Genomic DNA, 15,000 nt, shown 5'->3' with positions numbered 1-15,000 from the left:
GAACAAGACAAGAAGAAGAAGAGAAACAAAACAAATCATACATAGAATCTCCTCCATAAAATATATAGAATCCCCCCACAACTCACCAGGCAGAACCAGACAGGCCTCCCACATAGGTGACCATATTGAGAACCCCCAACTGTGCCAGGGCAGAGATGGCACCACTGTATCCAGTCATTGCACGGAAACCTCCCCCAGAACCGATTACTCCGATTACGGGTACCTGATATACATAAATAAATAATAAAATTGAGCTTTATATAGCGCAATATCCATTAAACATGCTCAAAGTGCTTTACAAGGGGTCCCTGGTCAACAGCAACATTTAACATGTAGGACGGAACATGCCGCCTGTTAGGCAATATTACAATTTTTCGGACAAAGACAACGCTGTTAACGGCCAGGTACTCATTGTACACCTGAGTACGGTGAGAGAAAGTGAGTAAAGAGCCTTTTCCAAGGACTCAACTATGTGCCGAGCGCGAGGCTCGAACCCAGGACCTTCCGATCCGAAAGCGAGTGTCATACCACAAGACTACATAGCTGCACACAAATGATTACACACTATGGAATATCAAAGTAACACATAGGGTACCACACACTGGTGTAAGACACAGATCTGAAAGAGTGTGTATGAGACAGTGGCAGACAAGGCAAGAAAGAAAAGGAAAAAAAACAACCAAAAAAAAAGAGCTTTTATAGAGTGCTATATCCATTTTACATGCTCAAAGTGCTTTACAAGAGGTCCCTGACTAACAGCAACACATAACATGTAGAATGAGACATGAACCCTATTAGGCGAGATTCAATTTTTTTCTTTCGGAGATAACGCTGTTAACGGCCAAGTACTGATTTTACACCTGAGTGCGGTGAGACAATGTGAGTAAAGAGTCTTTTCCAAGGACTCAACTATGCGCCAAGTGATGATCGAACCCGAGACCTTCCACTTCCAATCCGAAAATGAGTGTCGTACCACAAGAGCCGCATGGCCGCACATGTTCAGCAAAATGAGCTCTATGGCACAAAATCATGGCTGTAACAAAATATAATCTATTGAGATCTATAATCATCCCAATACCCCTTGTTTCAAATCAAGTAAAGTTCCAAAACCAATTTATGACGAATAAGATATTAAAATGAATGGTAGGTGTGGTGGTAATAATGATATGATGGTGGCTGTTGTAGTAGTGGCAGTAATGATAATGTATGTGGTCGTGGTGGTTGCAGAAGTGGTGGTGGTGATATTGTTGTGTTGGAGGAGGTTGTAGTAGTGGTGGTAAGGATGTGGTAGTGATTGTTGTTTTAATGGTGATAGTGTTGTGATTAGGTCGTAGTGGTGGTGGCAATGGTGGTGATGATGATGATGTGGTGGAGGTGGTTGTAGTAATGGTGGTGCTTCATGAAATGATGGTGTGGCGATGGTGGTGGTTATAGTAGTAGTGGCAGTGATGATGATTATAATGATGATGATGATGATAAGGTGATAAGGTGTGTACTTGAAAGTGAAAAGAGAGAATGATGGCTGATGTGAAACGGATATGATCCACTTTATAGATTTAGGTTTGTCTGACATAAGGAATGATAGTGTGTGTTTGTGTGTGTGTGTGTTTGTTTTGTTTGTTTTCAATGGTTTACGGCGCTTGCAACACATTTAGGTTATATCAGCGCCAGTAAAAAGGAAGAAAATGGGATAATAACAAGTTCTAGAATTACAATTAAAGCACCCAGGAAAAAGTAAGACACAGGGGAACGGAACAAAAAGGGATCAGATGTAGATTTCAAGAGCATACCACCAATATACTAAGTTTGAGATCACCTATAAGTCTCATCCAGGCACAAAGAGGAATAAACTCAAATGCTTACACTATACATTCAAAATAACAAATATAATAATACATAACAGAGAGATGATTTACAAGGAAAAAATATCATCTCCCAAAACAATAACTGTGCATTTGACTGTTTCCCTTCCAGTTAGGACTCTGGTCAGGGCTAGGACAAAACCAAGTAATCTCATTCCAAGACAAAGACAGAAAGCATGTTGGAAAAGAGATATAAGGGGATAGAAGACATAGTATGTACCCCCTTGCCCACTATGGGAGGTCAGGAACCCCACCCAGGTGTGTGTGTGTGAGAGAGAGGGTGAGAGAGAGAGAGAGAGAGAGAGAGAGAGAGAGAGAGAGAGAGAGAGAGAGAGAGAGAGAGAGAGAGGGAGAGTGACAGAGAAAGACTTCTCAAAGTGAATATAGTGATAGAGGTACAGAGAGATTAAAGTGAAAAACTAACCGAGGTTAAAGTACTGAGTGAACTTGATTTATTTGTCAATCGGAAATATTAATTTAATAAAACTTGAAAACTTATCGAGGCTAAAGAACTGGGTGCACTTTACTGATTTGTGTGTGTGTGTGTGTGTGTGTGTGTGTGTGTGTGTGTCTGTGTGTGTATCATTGTTAAGTACATGACGATTAAAAGTGAAAACTTATCGAGGCTAAAGAACTGGGTGCACTTTACTGATTTGTGTTTGTGTGTGTGTGTGAGATAGATAGATATATAGATAGAGAGAGAGAGAGAGAGAGAGAGAGAGAGAGAGAGAGAGAGAGAGAGAGAGAGAGAGAAAGAGAAAGAGAGAGAGAAAGAGACGGAGACAGAGAGAGAGAGAGAGAGAGAGAGAGAGAGAGAGAGAGGAGAGAGAGAGAGGAGAGGAGAGAGAGAGAGAGAGAGAGAGCTCAAAGTGAATGTAGTGATGAGTACAGAAAAATGAAAGTGAAAAATTAACGAGACTTAAGAACTGAGTGAACTTTATTGACTTGTGTGTGCACGTGTATATGTTTGGAGGTCATTTCAGCGGCACTTAAAATATATATGGGGCTGTAAGAAATATAGATTTAAGTAAGATGAAAAGCACCGGCGAAAAAGTGACTGGTTCAAATAAGGCTCACAAACGGACTCCAAGATCAAACTATCAATGTAGTTAGTTTGAGGTCACCTAAAAGTCTCACCAAGACACAAGCACAGAATCCTTGTGAGAGAAATACAAAATTTAGAACAACAATTGGTACTTTTTATTCTTCATGCCGGCTTGAACTTTTCATATGCTGTGTGATCAGAATGTGTAAAAGTCAAAACATGATCAAATTTATGTGTTTTTTCCCCTCTGGATACTCTTTATGCTCGCCGGAGAAATATTTCATACGGGCGTCCGCCATTGTTCCGATAGTTTAGAGCCGGTGTTACTAAGTTACCATGCGTCATTAGGAAGGAAGTGACGTTACGACTGTTGAAGAGTATTGCATCAACGCCGTAAAAATAGCCATGAGAACCGTCTTTACGGGACTGTAAAAATAGCCATGAGAACCATCTTTACGGGACTGTAAAAATAGCCATGAGAACCATCTTTACGGGACTGTAAAAATAGCCATGAGAACCGTCTTTACGGGACTGTAAAAATAGCCACAAGAACCATCTTTACGGGACTGTAAAAATAGCCATGAGAACCGTCTTTACGGGACTGTAAAAATAGCCACAAGAACCATCTTTACGGGACTGTAAAAATAGCCATGAGAACCGTCTTTACGGGACTGTAAAAATAGCCACAAGAACCATCTTTACGGGACTGTAAAAATAGCCATGAGAACCATCTTTACGGGACTGTAAAAATAGCCATGAGAACCATCTTTACGGGACTGTAAAAATAGCCATGAGAACCGTCTTTACGGGACTGTAAAAATAGCCATGAGAACCATCTTTACGGGACTGTAAAAATAGCCATGAGAACCATCTTTACGGGACTGTAAAAATAGCCATGAGAACCATCTTTACGGGACTGTAAAAATAGCCATGAGAACCATCTTTACGAGACTGTAAAAATAGCCACAAGAACCACCTTTACGGGACTGTAAACATAGCCACAAGAATCGTCTTTACGGGACTGTAAAAATAGCCATTGCGTTAATTGAAACAAACCTCACAAAAAAAAAAAAAAATCGAATTTCAGGTGTTGGGATACAAATGTCTTAACAATCGACATGCACATACTATCAGGTCTGATAGCCAAATGGAATTATGGGCTTGATTTAACGTTGATGTAACAGATACTATTTTGTGTTGGTCTGAGCGTATTTCTATTACAATAATGAGCCCATAACAATTTGGGTTATCAGACCTGTAAATAAATGTACATTGGTCTGAGCGTATTTCCATTACAACAATGAGCCCACAACAATTTGGGATATCAGACCTGTAAAGAACTACACGTAGCACTGAAAAGATAAAGATTTAAAGATTTTACAGATTTATGGGACAGCGTGGCTCAGTGGTATGGTCTTTGCTTCGTACCCGAAAGGTACCGAGTTCAATCACCCGCCGCTGCGCTGTGTGGCCTTGAGCAAGTCACCTCGCCCTAGCTCCCTTTGCGGCGCTGCTCTGCGGCTGACGTCGGGGTTATTCCAGTCTTCCCTTGAAATAGACCCTAAAGACAAACTTCCCCTTGGGGATGAATAAAGGGATTTTTTAAATTATAAAGGTGAAATCTTTCAACTCAACTCAATATGAGATAATGAATATTTATAAAAGCTATGGTTTAAGTTTTTCACCTCTTTATAATTCCTAGGAGCTGCGAAACCGTAGTGTTCCTTCAAAGACCTCAATATCTTTCTTTTCCTTGTATCAATATACTGTTTTTCTTCATGGCAAAGAGTCAGGCTGTATCGCAGGTCTGTATTTTCTCTGGTAGGTTGGAGGATAGAAGAAACATCACAATCATTGTTATATGTGACCCTCCGTCTCAAAACGGTATTATGTCGGGATGATTCAGACCCCAAAAAGTGAATTTAGAGATAGAATTATGAGAAATTGGACTTTAGGAGATTTTGCAAAGCAAGAAGTAGTCTTTATACTCCACCATAACGTACAGAAATTAAACCCAAGTTGGATATTTGTGGCTATGAATTCAATTTCCCTTACCGAGTGGATCCCGACATAATACCGCTTTGATACGGTGGGTCACATATTATAACGACAAATCGGGAAACGGGCATTGGTGTACAATAAAAATTCTGAACACCTTAACCTTGGATGGATGGTTGGTTAGGACGGGGCAGCGTGGCTCAGTGGTATGGTCTTTGCTTCGTACCCGAAAGGTACAGAGTTCAATCACCCGCCGCTGCGCTGTGTGGCTTTGAGCAAGTCACCTCGCCCTAGCTCGCTGTGTGGCGTTGAGCAAGTCACCTCGCCCTAGCTCGCGGTGTGGCCTTGAGCAAGTCACCTCGCCCTAGCTCGCTGTGTGGCCTTGAGCAAGTCACCTCGCCCTAGCTCGCTGTGTGGCCTTGAGCAAGTCACCTCGCCCTAGCTCGCTGTGTGGCCTTGAGCAAGTCACCTCGTCCTAGCTCGCTGTGTGGCCTTGAGCAAGTCACCTCGCCCTAGCTCGCTGTGTGGCCTTGAGCAAGTCACCTCGCCCTAGCTCGTTGTGTGGCCTTGAGCAAGTCACCTCGCCCTAGCTCACTTTGCGGCGTGCTTTGCAGCTGACGCCTGGGTTATTCTAGTCTTCCCTTGGAATAGACCCTAAAGACAAATTTCCCCTTGGGGTTGAATAGAGGGAATTTTATTTATTTTTATTTATTTTATTTTTTTTTTGGTTGAGGCTATATATGCAGACCTGCCAACTTGAAAATTAAAAAAAAATTGTAGTTTTTAGGAAATAAAAATAGTAGTCTCTACAGTTTACTTTATAGATCAACATTTGACCATCACGTGGCTTAAATAACACTTCAAAATCCTTTAAATTGTGTAGTCTGTTCGTTTTCAACACGTTTTAATGACAGAAAGGCTCATGAAGTTCAGAAACTGAAAACAAAAATTCGTAATTCTACGGATATTTCGTAGAAGTAGACAGGCCTGTGTATTTATAATAATAACAATAATAATAATAATAATAATAATAATAATAATAATAATAATAATAATAATAATAATAATAATAATAATAATAATATAATAATAATAATAATAATAATAATAATAATAATAATAATAATAATAATAATAATAATAATAATAATAATAATAATAATAATAATAATAATAATATAATAATAATAATAATAATAAATAATAATATATAATAATATATAATAATAATAATAATAATAATAATATAATAATAATAATAATAATAATAATAAATAATAATAATAATAATAATAATAATAATATATAATAATAATAATAATAATAATAATAATAATAATAATAATAATATAATAATAATAATAATAATAATATAATAATAATAATAATAATAATAATATATAATAATAATAATAATAATAATATAATAATAATAATATAAAAATAATAATATAATAATAATAATAATAATAATAATATAATAATAATAATAATAATAATAATAATAATAATAAATCTTTATTGTCCTCAAAATAGTGGCAATTTGTCATTTGGCTACACATTTATAAAATTACAATATTATACAACATAAATAACACAATATATTGACAAATATACACACTCACACATATGCATACTAGTAACATCGTAGTCATTGTCACCATCATCATCATCATCATCATCATCATCATCATCATCATCATCATCACCATCATCATCATCACAACAACCTTCCTAATATTTCCGTTACCCTCCATCACTTTCACCATCCCCCAACAACATCATCACCATCTTCATCATACTCCATATTATATTATTTTCCTGTAACAAGCTATGAAAGGGAAACCTTGTGTTTTATATATAAGTGTACATATGTTGTAGTTCTCACAAAAACCTATTGCTGTGTGCTCAAAGCTCTATGTCCCATTGAGGGGTAGATGCGCAGTTCAAATCTTCATCATTATCCTTATCATTATTAGTTTTATTCATATAGTGCGACATCCACCAAATATGCTCAAGGTGCTTTACAAGGGATTCCTAGGCAACAGCAACACTAACATGTAGGAAAGGACATGACGCCTATTAGGCGATATTCGCATTCATGGCAAAAAAAGTTTTTGCCAAGATGAGAGTCATTTAAATCTATCGATATTTGAAGGACGTACTTTCTGGCCAAATTTTTAAATATGTGTTTTTCCAGAGTACAGTAGTATCTATAGACATTTCGAATTTTTCCTTTATGAAAATATAATATTGTTAAAAAAAATTGTTAAAAAAGACTTTTCCATTTCCTGTGATGCCAACTTACAGCATTTCTCCCCAGATTTCCAAGTCAATCTCGGATGTCTGAAAACAGAAGGAAAAAAAAATGAGGTCTGTCTTAAACATTCAAAAGTTGAATTGTTTTGATGGAAGGTAAATAACAATATGAGATTGAATGTAAGCTTCGATTCAATAAACGACAACAGATAATGTGGACGTTTCGGGTTTCCCCTTCTTCAACAAAACAGGGTGAATGAAACACTACAGATGAATGAGATAATATGTGATAATGATGTAAACAACTATCATCGATCTGGAATTTAGTCATGCTTTGTTTTTATTGTTTTTGTCGTTGGCTGAAGAAGGGTTTTGAGCCCGAAACGTTCTGTGTTTGGTGTTTTGTTATTTTTTTATGAAGCTGTTATGTTCATTTTTCGTGTTTTACTTTTTACCGTGCACGTAATATCAGCAGGTCTGATAACCAAACACAGTGATGGGCCTGCTTTATCATTGTTGTCATGGATGATAGTGGATGCGGCTATGTGGTCTAGTGGTATGACACTCACTTTCGGATCAGAAAGGTCCTGGGTTCGAACCTCGTTCAGCGCATAGTTGAGTCCTTGGAAAAGGCTTTTTACTTAAATTCTCGCACCGCACTCAGGTGTAAAATGAGTACCTGGCCGTTAACAGTGTTGTATCTGTCCGAAAAAATTGTAATATCGCCTAACAGGCGTAATGTCCTGTCCTACATGTTAAATGTTGCTGTTGGCCAGGGACCCACTGTAAAGCGCTTTGAGCACGTTTAGTAGATATTTCGCAATATAAAAGCTAAATTTATAAAGAAATCTCAATATTAAATAAAAAAGAGTAGATGGTTTGATGTGACGACTTTTCTTCCCTCCTGTTGTAACATCTGCTCACCTCATTGAATCCTATGGTGGTTTTGAGCCTCCGTCCCATGGGTAAAGGCCTGAGAGGCAATTTTTGGCTGTCCAAGTGTTCGTCCATTGTGTAGTTGGCGTCCATTAGGGACATCTCTTTATTGGGAAAGATAGAAATAAAATTAAATGTCTTCAGTTTAAAGGTGTTGTTTGCATAAATTAGGGACATCTCTTTATTGGGAAAGATAGAAATAACACGTCTTCAGTTAAAAGGTGTTGTTTGAATAAATTGGGGATATCTCTTAATTGGGAACGACAACAATTTAATATCTTTAATTGAGAAGTGTAGTTTGCATTCAATACGGACATCTCTTTATTGGGAAAATATAAAATGTTTGTTTTTGTTTGTTTGGTTTTAAGGGTTTTACGGCTCTTGCAACACATTTAGGTTATAAAAGTGAAAAGGAATAAAATGGGATAGTAAAAAGTTCTGGAATTACAATTAAAGCATCCAAGAAAAAGTAAGACATAGGGGAACTGGGAACAAAGAGGGATCAGATGTAGATTCCAAGAGCATACGACCAATGTACTAAGTTTGAGATCACCTATAAGTCTCATCCGGACACAAGCACAAAATCCAGCAAATGCCTACATTACACATTCAAAATAACAAATATAATAATACACAACAGAGAGATGATTTATTACAAGGGAAAAATATCATCTCCCAAAACAATAACTATATATATATATGCATTTGACTGTTTCCCTCCGAGCTAGGACTCCGGCCAGGGCCAAGACATACCCAAGTAATCTCATTCCAAGACAAAGACAGAAAGCATGTTGGAAAACAGATATAAATATAAGGGGATAGAAGACACAGTATGTACCTCCCTGCCCACTATGGTAGGTCAGGAACCCCACCCAGTATACAGGGATAGAAGACACAGTATGTACCTCCCTGCCCACTATGGTAGGTCAGGAACCCCACCCAGTATACAGGGATAGAAGACACAGTATGTATCCCCCTGCCCACTATGGTAGGTCAGGAACCCCACCCAGTATACAGGGATAGAAGACACAGTATGTACCTCCCTGCCCACTATGGGATGTCAGGAACCCCACCCAGTATAATGGGATAGAAGACACAATAAGTACCTCCCTGCCCACTATGGGAGGTCAGGAACCCCATCCAGTATACAGGGATAGAAGTCACAGTATGTACCTCCCTGCCCACCCAGTTCATCAATTTGGTTAAACCGTGTTGTTGGTTACAATCAATAATTATCTACTGTACCAAGTACGTGTTCGTCATCCGGGTCCAACCAGAAGGAAAACGTCTCGTCCCATTCCGGATTGACGTCGTTGTCCTTGACCGACGTCTTCCGCCAGGCCTGTGGCGAGTTGACCAATTTGAGGATCAGATAGGGATCTGGGGTGTCCACTGTGGATAGGGTAATGATGATGATGATGATGATGATGATGATGATGATGATGATAATGATGATGATAATGATGATGATGATGATGATGATAATGATGATGATGATAATGACGATGATGATGATAATGACGATGATGATGATGATGATGATGATGATGATGATGATGATGATGATGATGATGATGATGATGATGATGGATGATGATGATGATGATGATGATGATGATGATGATGATGATGATGATGATAATGATGATGATGATGATGATGATGATGATGATGATGATGATGATGATAATGATGAAGCCTCTGGCTTTCAACTATTAAAATAAAACATTTGTTTATGTCAATTGTGAACAAAGTGCACCATTTACCGTGTCATTTTGAACCCAGGGTGGCAATGTTTATGACAAGTGCACATGAATCTCGTGAAAAGTAAACTCCTAGTCAAGCCTGTGGGGGAGTTCAGTGATCATAATCACATCATAATTCAATGTGTATAATACTGCGATTGTAAACCATTCACTTGTTCACTAATCCCAGACCCTTCGGTTTTATATATACTGTAAGGAAGAAAAGTATTGTGTTCTAGTGTTTTCACGATCACCGGCTTCAGGCAGCCCCTACCGTTTTGTTTGTATTTTCACGATCACCGGCTTCAGGCAGCCTCTACCGTTTTGTTAGTGTTTTCACGATCACCGGCTTCAGGCAGCCCCTACCGTTTTGTTTGTATTTTCACGATCACCGGCTTCAGGCAGCCTCTACCGTTTTGTTAGTGTTTTCACGATCACCGGCTTCAGGCAGCCTCTACCGTTTTGTTAGTATTTTCACGATCACCGGCTTCAGGCAGCCTCTACCGTTTTGTTAGTGTTTTCACGATCAGCGGCTTCAGGCAGCCTCTACCGTTTTGTTAGTGTTTTCACGATCACCGGCTTCAGACAGCCCCTACCGTTTTGTTAGTGTTTTCACGATCACCGGCTTCAGGCAGCCCCTACCGTTTTGTTAGTATATTCACGATCACCGGCTTCAGGCAGCCCCTACCGTTTTGTTAGTGTTTTCACGATCACCGGCTTCAGGCAGCCTCTACCGTTTTTAAAGTATGGTGTTATAACCGGTGAAAAAAAATTGGCTTACTGTCACAAAAAAATTCTAGCGTTCGAGCCAATTATCATTAAAATCCATCAAAAGGTTGTGGAGATAATCGTGTAAACGAGTGCGCACGGGTTATGGAACGGACTATCAACATAATAAAGTAGTAGATAATAGTTTAAAATCAAACAAAAAACAAACAAAACATCTTACAGAGATCGGCAGCCCATCCTTTAGTGATGCGTCTTCCTCGGATGACTCGGATGTAGAGAATGGCACAGTGTTTGTGTTTGACCTGGAATGATGATGATAATGATGATGATAATAATAATAATAACAATGATAATAATAACAATAATAATAATAATAATAATAATAATAATAATAATAATAATAATAATAATAATAATAATAATAATAATAATAATAATAATAATAATAATAATAATTTGGAAATAAACCGCAAACCATTTTGACATTTATTACCAACCAATTTAATGACAAATTTGGTTTTTCCTTTCCCCAATTTATGTCTGCCTATAATTCATTCACATCTAGCTGGAGGCAGAGACCGTTTGATTATTAAACTTAATGAATGAATATGGCTGCGCTGTCTTTATGGACGCTTGTCGTGAATGTGTGTGTGTGTGTGTGTGTGTGTGTGTGTGTGTGTGTGTTACTTCAAGTGTGTCAGTCTGTTTTGTTCTCGTATACAGTTAGTAATTTGTTTCCATACATTAACCCTCTCATTACCAGCCATTTTCAGGATTCCCCCCCCCCCCCCAAACTTCACACCCAACTAACACAAAAATAGACTTTTAATCACTCAAACACAATAGCACTGAAGGTCTTGCGATAAATAATTTCTTTAGCAAAACATGCACACTGTTCATTTTCTTTAAATGTTATGATGTCAAGATAAATGTGAATAAAGATAATGTTGGCTGCATCGTAACGAATGTGATGATTTTCCAATGGGTGGTAGGGAGAGGGGTGAAATCTCTGTCCAGTGCAAGTGTTCTTAGCTTTTGAATGGCATCCAGTGTGTTAACTCACTCAACCCTAACACCGACTATATCCGTAGTATACCCGGGGTTACTTTTACCCCATGCCTGCTTATTACATTTTTTTTCTGAGACAAAATATAAGCGTAGTATCAAAGTTAATGTTTTTTTAAAAAGTTTTTACACGTTAATGGTAGTTGAATAAAACTATATATGTGACCCCTCGTCACAAAACGGTATTATGTCGGGATGGACCAGATGCTAAAAAGTCAAATTATAGCTCAACTGGTCAAAAATATGAAACGTTGGTATTTAGCACAGTAAAATATGATATTCCTTCTCCTCTATAAAGCATATAAACTCAACACAAGTCTGATATTTTGCCTACAAATTCCATTTTCAGCATCTTAATCATCCCGACTTAATACCGTTTTGAGACGACGGGCCACATATGTACATGCTCATTTTAATACTTTTTTTTTTCAATTTTGAAAAGTAGCAAAAATCTCTAGGATTGAGTGAGTTAATGTGCATAATTAAAATGACATTTCGAATTTTATACGAGACGTTCTTCATGTTGGCGTTCATCCTTTGTATATCATTATTATTATTATTATTATTATTTTTTTGGAAACTCAGGGCATTTATATAGCGTAATGTCCACTGATCTTGGTCAACTGGCTTTACAAAGGTTTCTAGCCAACAGCAACACTTAACATGTAGGACGAGACATGACGCCTGTTAAGCGATGATACACTTTTTTTTACGGACAGAGACATCGCTGTTAACGGCCAGGTACTCATTTTACACGTGAGTGCGGTGAGAGAATGTGAGTAAAAGGCCTTTTCCAAGGACTCAACTATGAACCGCTCAGAGTGGGTCTCGAATCCAGGACATTCAAGAAAACCTTCGAGAGTCTCAGGTTTGAGAATTTCTTTTTGCCAAGATTGGGGTCAGAATGGCTCAGAGGTGCGGTCTTTTCTTCGTACCAGAAAGGTACCGAGTTCGAAAACCCGATGCGCTGTATGGCTTTAGACAAGTCACCTCGCCTTAACTCACTCAATCCTAGAGATTTTTGCTACTGTTCAAAATGGGAAAAAATTATTAAAAATCAGCGTGTACATAGATAGTTTTATTCAATTATTATTAACATGTAAAAACGAAAATCATTAGCTTTGATAACTTGTCTCAGAAAAATGTAATAAATAGGCATGGGGTAAAAGTAAACCGAGTAAACTACGGATATAGTCGGTGTTAGGGTTGAGTGAGTTAACTCAACTTCCGGCGCTGCACTGCGACTGAAGTCTGGATTATTCCAGTCTTCCCTTGAAATAGACCCTAAAGACAAATTTGTCCTATGGGATGAATTCATGGAATTTTATGTATACTTTATTTTATTGTCTTTTCTTCATTTTTTAAACTGCTTTATAGAATTAGGTAAATATATTTTATAATATAAGATTCTTACACTCTTGTATATTGAATTTCCGGATGCGTTCCCAACCGCTGCACGAGCTTGCGAGTGTGTGTTTAGAACAAAGTTCGAATTCCAAATCGCAAGAGTGTAAGAAATAATTTATTCTACCCCTCAATCGATTCACGATTTCGTCATCTCTGAGTAAAAGACATTTTCAAAAAAAAATTTAAATAATACTTCTTTTTTTCAAAAATCAAATTTTAATCAAATTTGACGTTTGATAATCTGACGTCACAATTTATTATTGTAAACCTGTTATTATTACCGGTTGCTATTTAGGGAGAGGGGTGGAATAATAAACGATTCTTTCATCTCGTTGTATTTATTAAACGAGTTATTTTTATCGTGCCCAACAACACAGCGAGATTGCCAGGATGTGTTATTGCACGATGAAAATATAACGAGTTTAATAAATACAAAGAATTCAGAGAATGTTATTAAAAAAAAAAAGAATATGTTCATTTTACCCCTCCAAATAATGTTATTAGATATTTTGTAGCCAAATGGTATGTTATTAATACTTCTATTCATCATAATTTGTATCTTTCTCCTTCTGCTTGAATGACAATTTGACCCAAAACTAAAATCGTTGGATTTGTATTCATGCGCACCAAAAGATTATTTATAATTACCAACTAGCTGTCTTTCACACCAATAAAATGTGCGCAAATATTCTGCAATCGTTGAATAAAATTTTTATTCAACGCATGCAAAGCATTATTTCAACGATTCCGTACTTACTAAGAAATGATAGGGTTTTCCAATGAAAGGACTGGAATAATGGCTATTTATTTATTCTTTAATTCCTTAGCTATTTTGGTGTTTTTAAAACGACACGCACGCGACAACAAGGAAGATTGTCGTCAGATCAAACGTTCTATTTTAGACTTTATCAAGGAAATGATTTAGATCGCCAAGTCAAATGTTATTCTTAGGAAGGAGTCGAATTAATTTGCGTCTATAATAAACTTGTGATAAGAGGAAAGAAACTCGTAATCATAAAAAGAAAAAAATAATTAAAAACAAATTGAGCTTTATATAGCGCAATATCCACTAAATGTGCTAAAAGCGCTTTACAGGGGGTCCCTGGTCAACAGCAACATTTAACATGTAGGACGGGACATGCCGCCTGTTAGGCGATATTACAATTTTTCGGACAAAGACAACGCTGTGAACGGCCAGGTACTCATTTTACACTTGAGTACAGTGAGAGAATGTGAGTAAAGAGCCTTTTCCAAGAACTCAACTATGCGCCGAACGCGAGGCTCGAACCCACGACCTTCCGATCCGAAAGCGAGTGTCATACCACAAGACCACATAGCCGCACTAATCACTTGGAATTAAAAAAAAAAGATAAATACATAAAATTTCCTTTATTTATCCCGTAGGGGAAATTTGTCTCTAGGGTCTAATCCAGGGAAGACTGGAATAACCCGGGCGTCAGCCGCAGTGCAGCGCCGCAAATTGATCTAGGGCGAGGTGACTTGCTCAAGGCCACAACGCACAGCGGCTGGTGATCGAACTCGGTACCTTTCGGGTACGAAGCAAAGACCGTACCGATTATATTGATGTTTACATAAAACAAAACAAAACAAAACAAAACGTTTTTTTTTTAATGATAATAAACAAAAAACAAGCGAATACATTGAGTAGTAGGCAAGATATGTTGTATGGTGTGTGTTTTGTTTCGTTATTTTTGAAGAAGGCCAAAGGCCGAAACGTCGTTTACTTTGATTTGTATCTTTTATAAAAGAGTCAATTTTACTCCTTTTATTTTACTATAAATTTTATTGATTCATTGAGGCACCTTTAAATTTTGGTATTTTATAAGCGCTTTACAGGGGCTCCCAAGTCAACAACAACACTTAACAAATGGGACGAGACATGACACCTGTTAGGCGATATTAATATTTTTTTTTCCACACAGACAACGCTGTT

General features: G+C 37.5%; 1 protein-coding gene across 7 annotated transcripts in view; it reads right to left on the bottom strand.

The window, feature by feature from the left end:
• LOC144980222 (cytosolic phospholipase A2-like) overlaps positions 1–15,000 on the bottom strand; it is an 84,086-nt gene that overhangs the window by 25,722 nt on the left and 43,364 nt on the right. For all 7 annotated transcript variants that reach the window (XM_078927815.1, XM_078927812.1, XM_078927814.1 and 4 more), the window contains 6 exons: positions 10,795–10,876; positions 9,346–9,492; positions 8,089–8,204; positions 7,214–7,251; positions 4,593–4,725; positions 87–223 (listed from right to left, as the gene is read on the bottom strand). In XM_078927815.1, the coding sequence (XP_078783941.1) occupies positions 87–223; positions 4,593–4,725; positions 7,214–7,251; positions 8,089–8,204; positions 9,346–9,492; positions 10,795–10,876 (653 nt within the window). The remainder of the gene's footprint in view (positions 1–86; positions 224–4,592; positions 4,726–7,213; positions 7,252–8,088; positions 8,205–9,345; positions 9,493–10,794; positions 10,877–15,000) is intronic.

The sequence above is a fragment of the Berghia stephanieae genome, chromosome 9 (genome assembly GCF_034508935.2).
Source record: "Berghia stephanieae isolate SIO BIC M18660-M18661 chromosome 9, UCSD_Bste_1.3, whole genome shotgun sequence".
Classification (NCBI taxonomy): domain Eukaryota; kingdom Metazoa; phylum Mollusca; class Gastropoda; order Nudibranchia; family Aeolidiidae; genus Berghia; species Berghia stephanieae.
The sequence above is the reverse complement of the archived record's forward strand: the minus strand, read 5'-3'. Positions and strand labels throughout refer to the sequence as shown.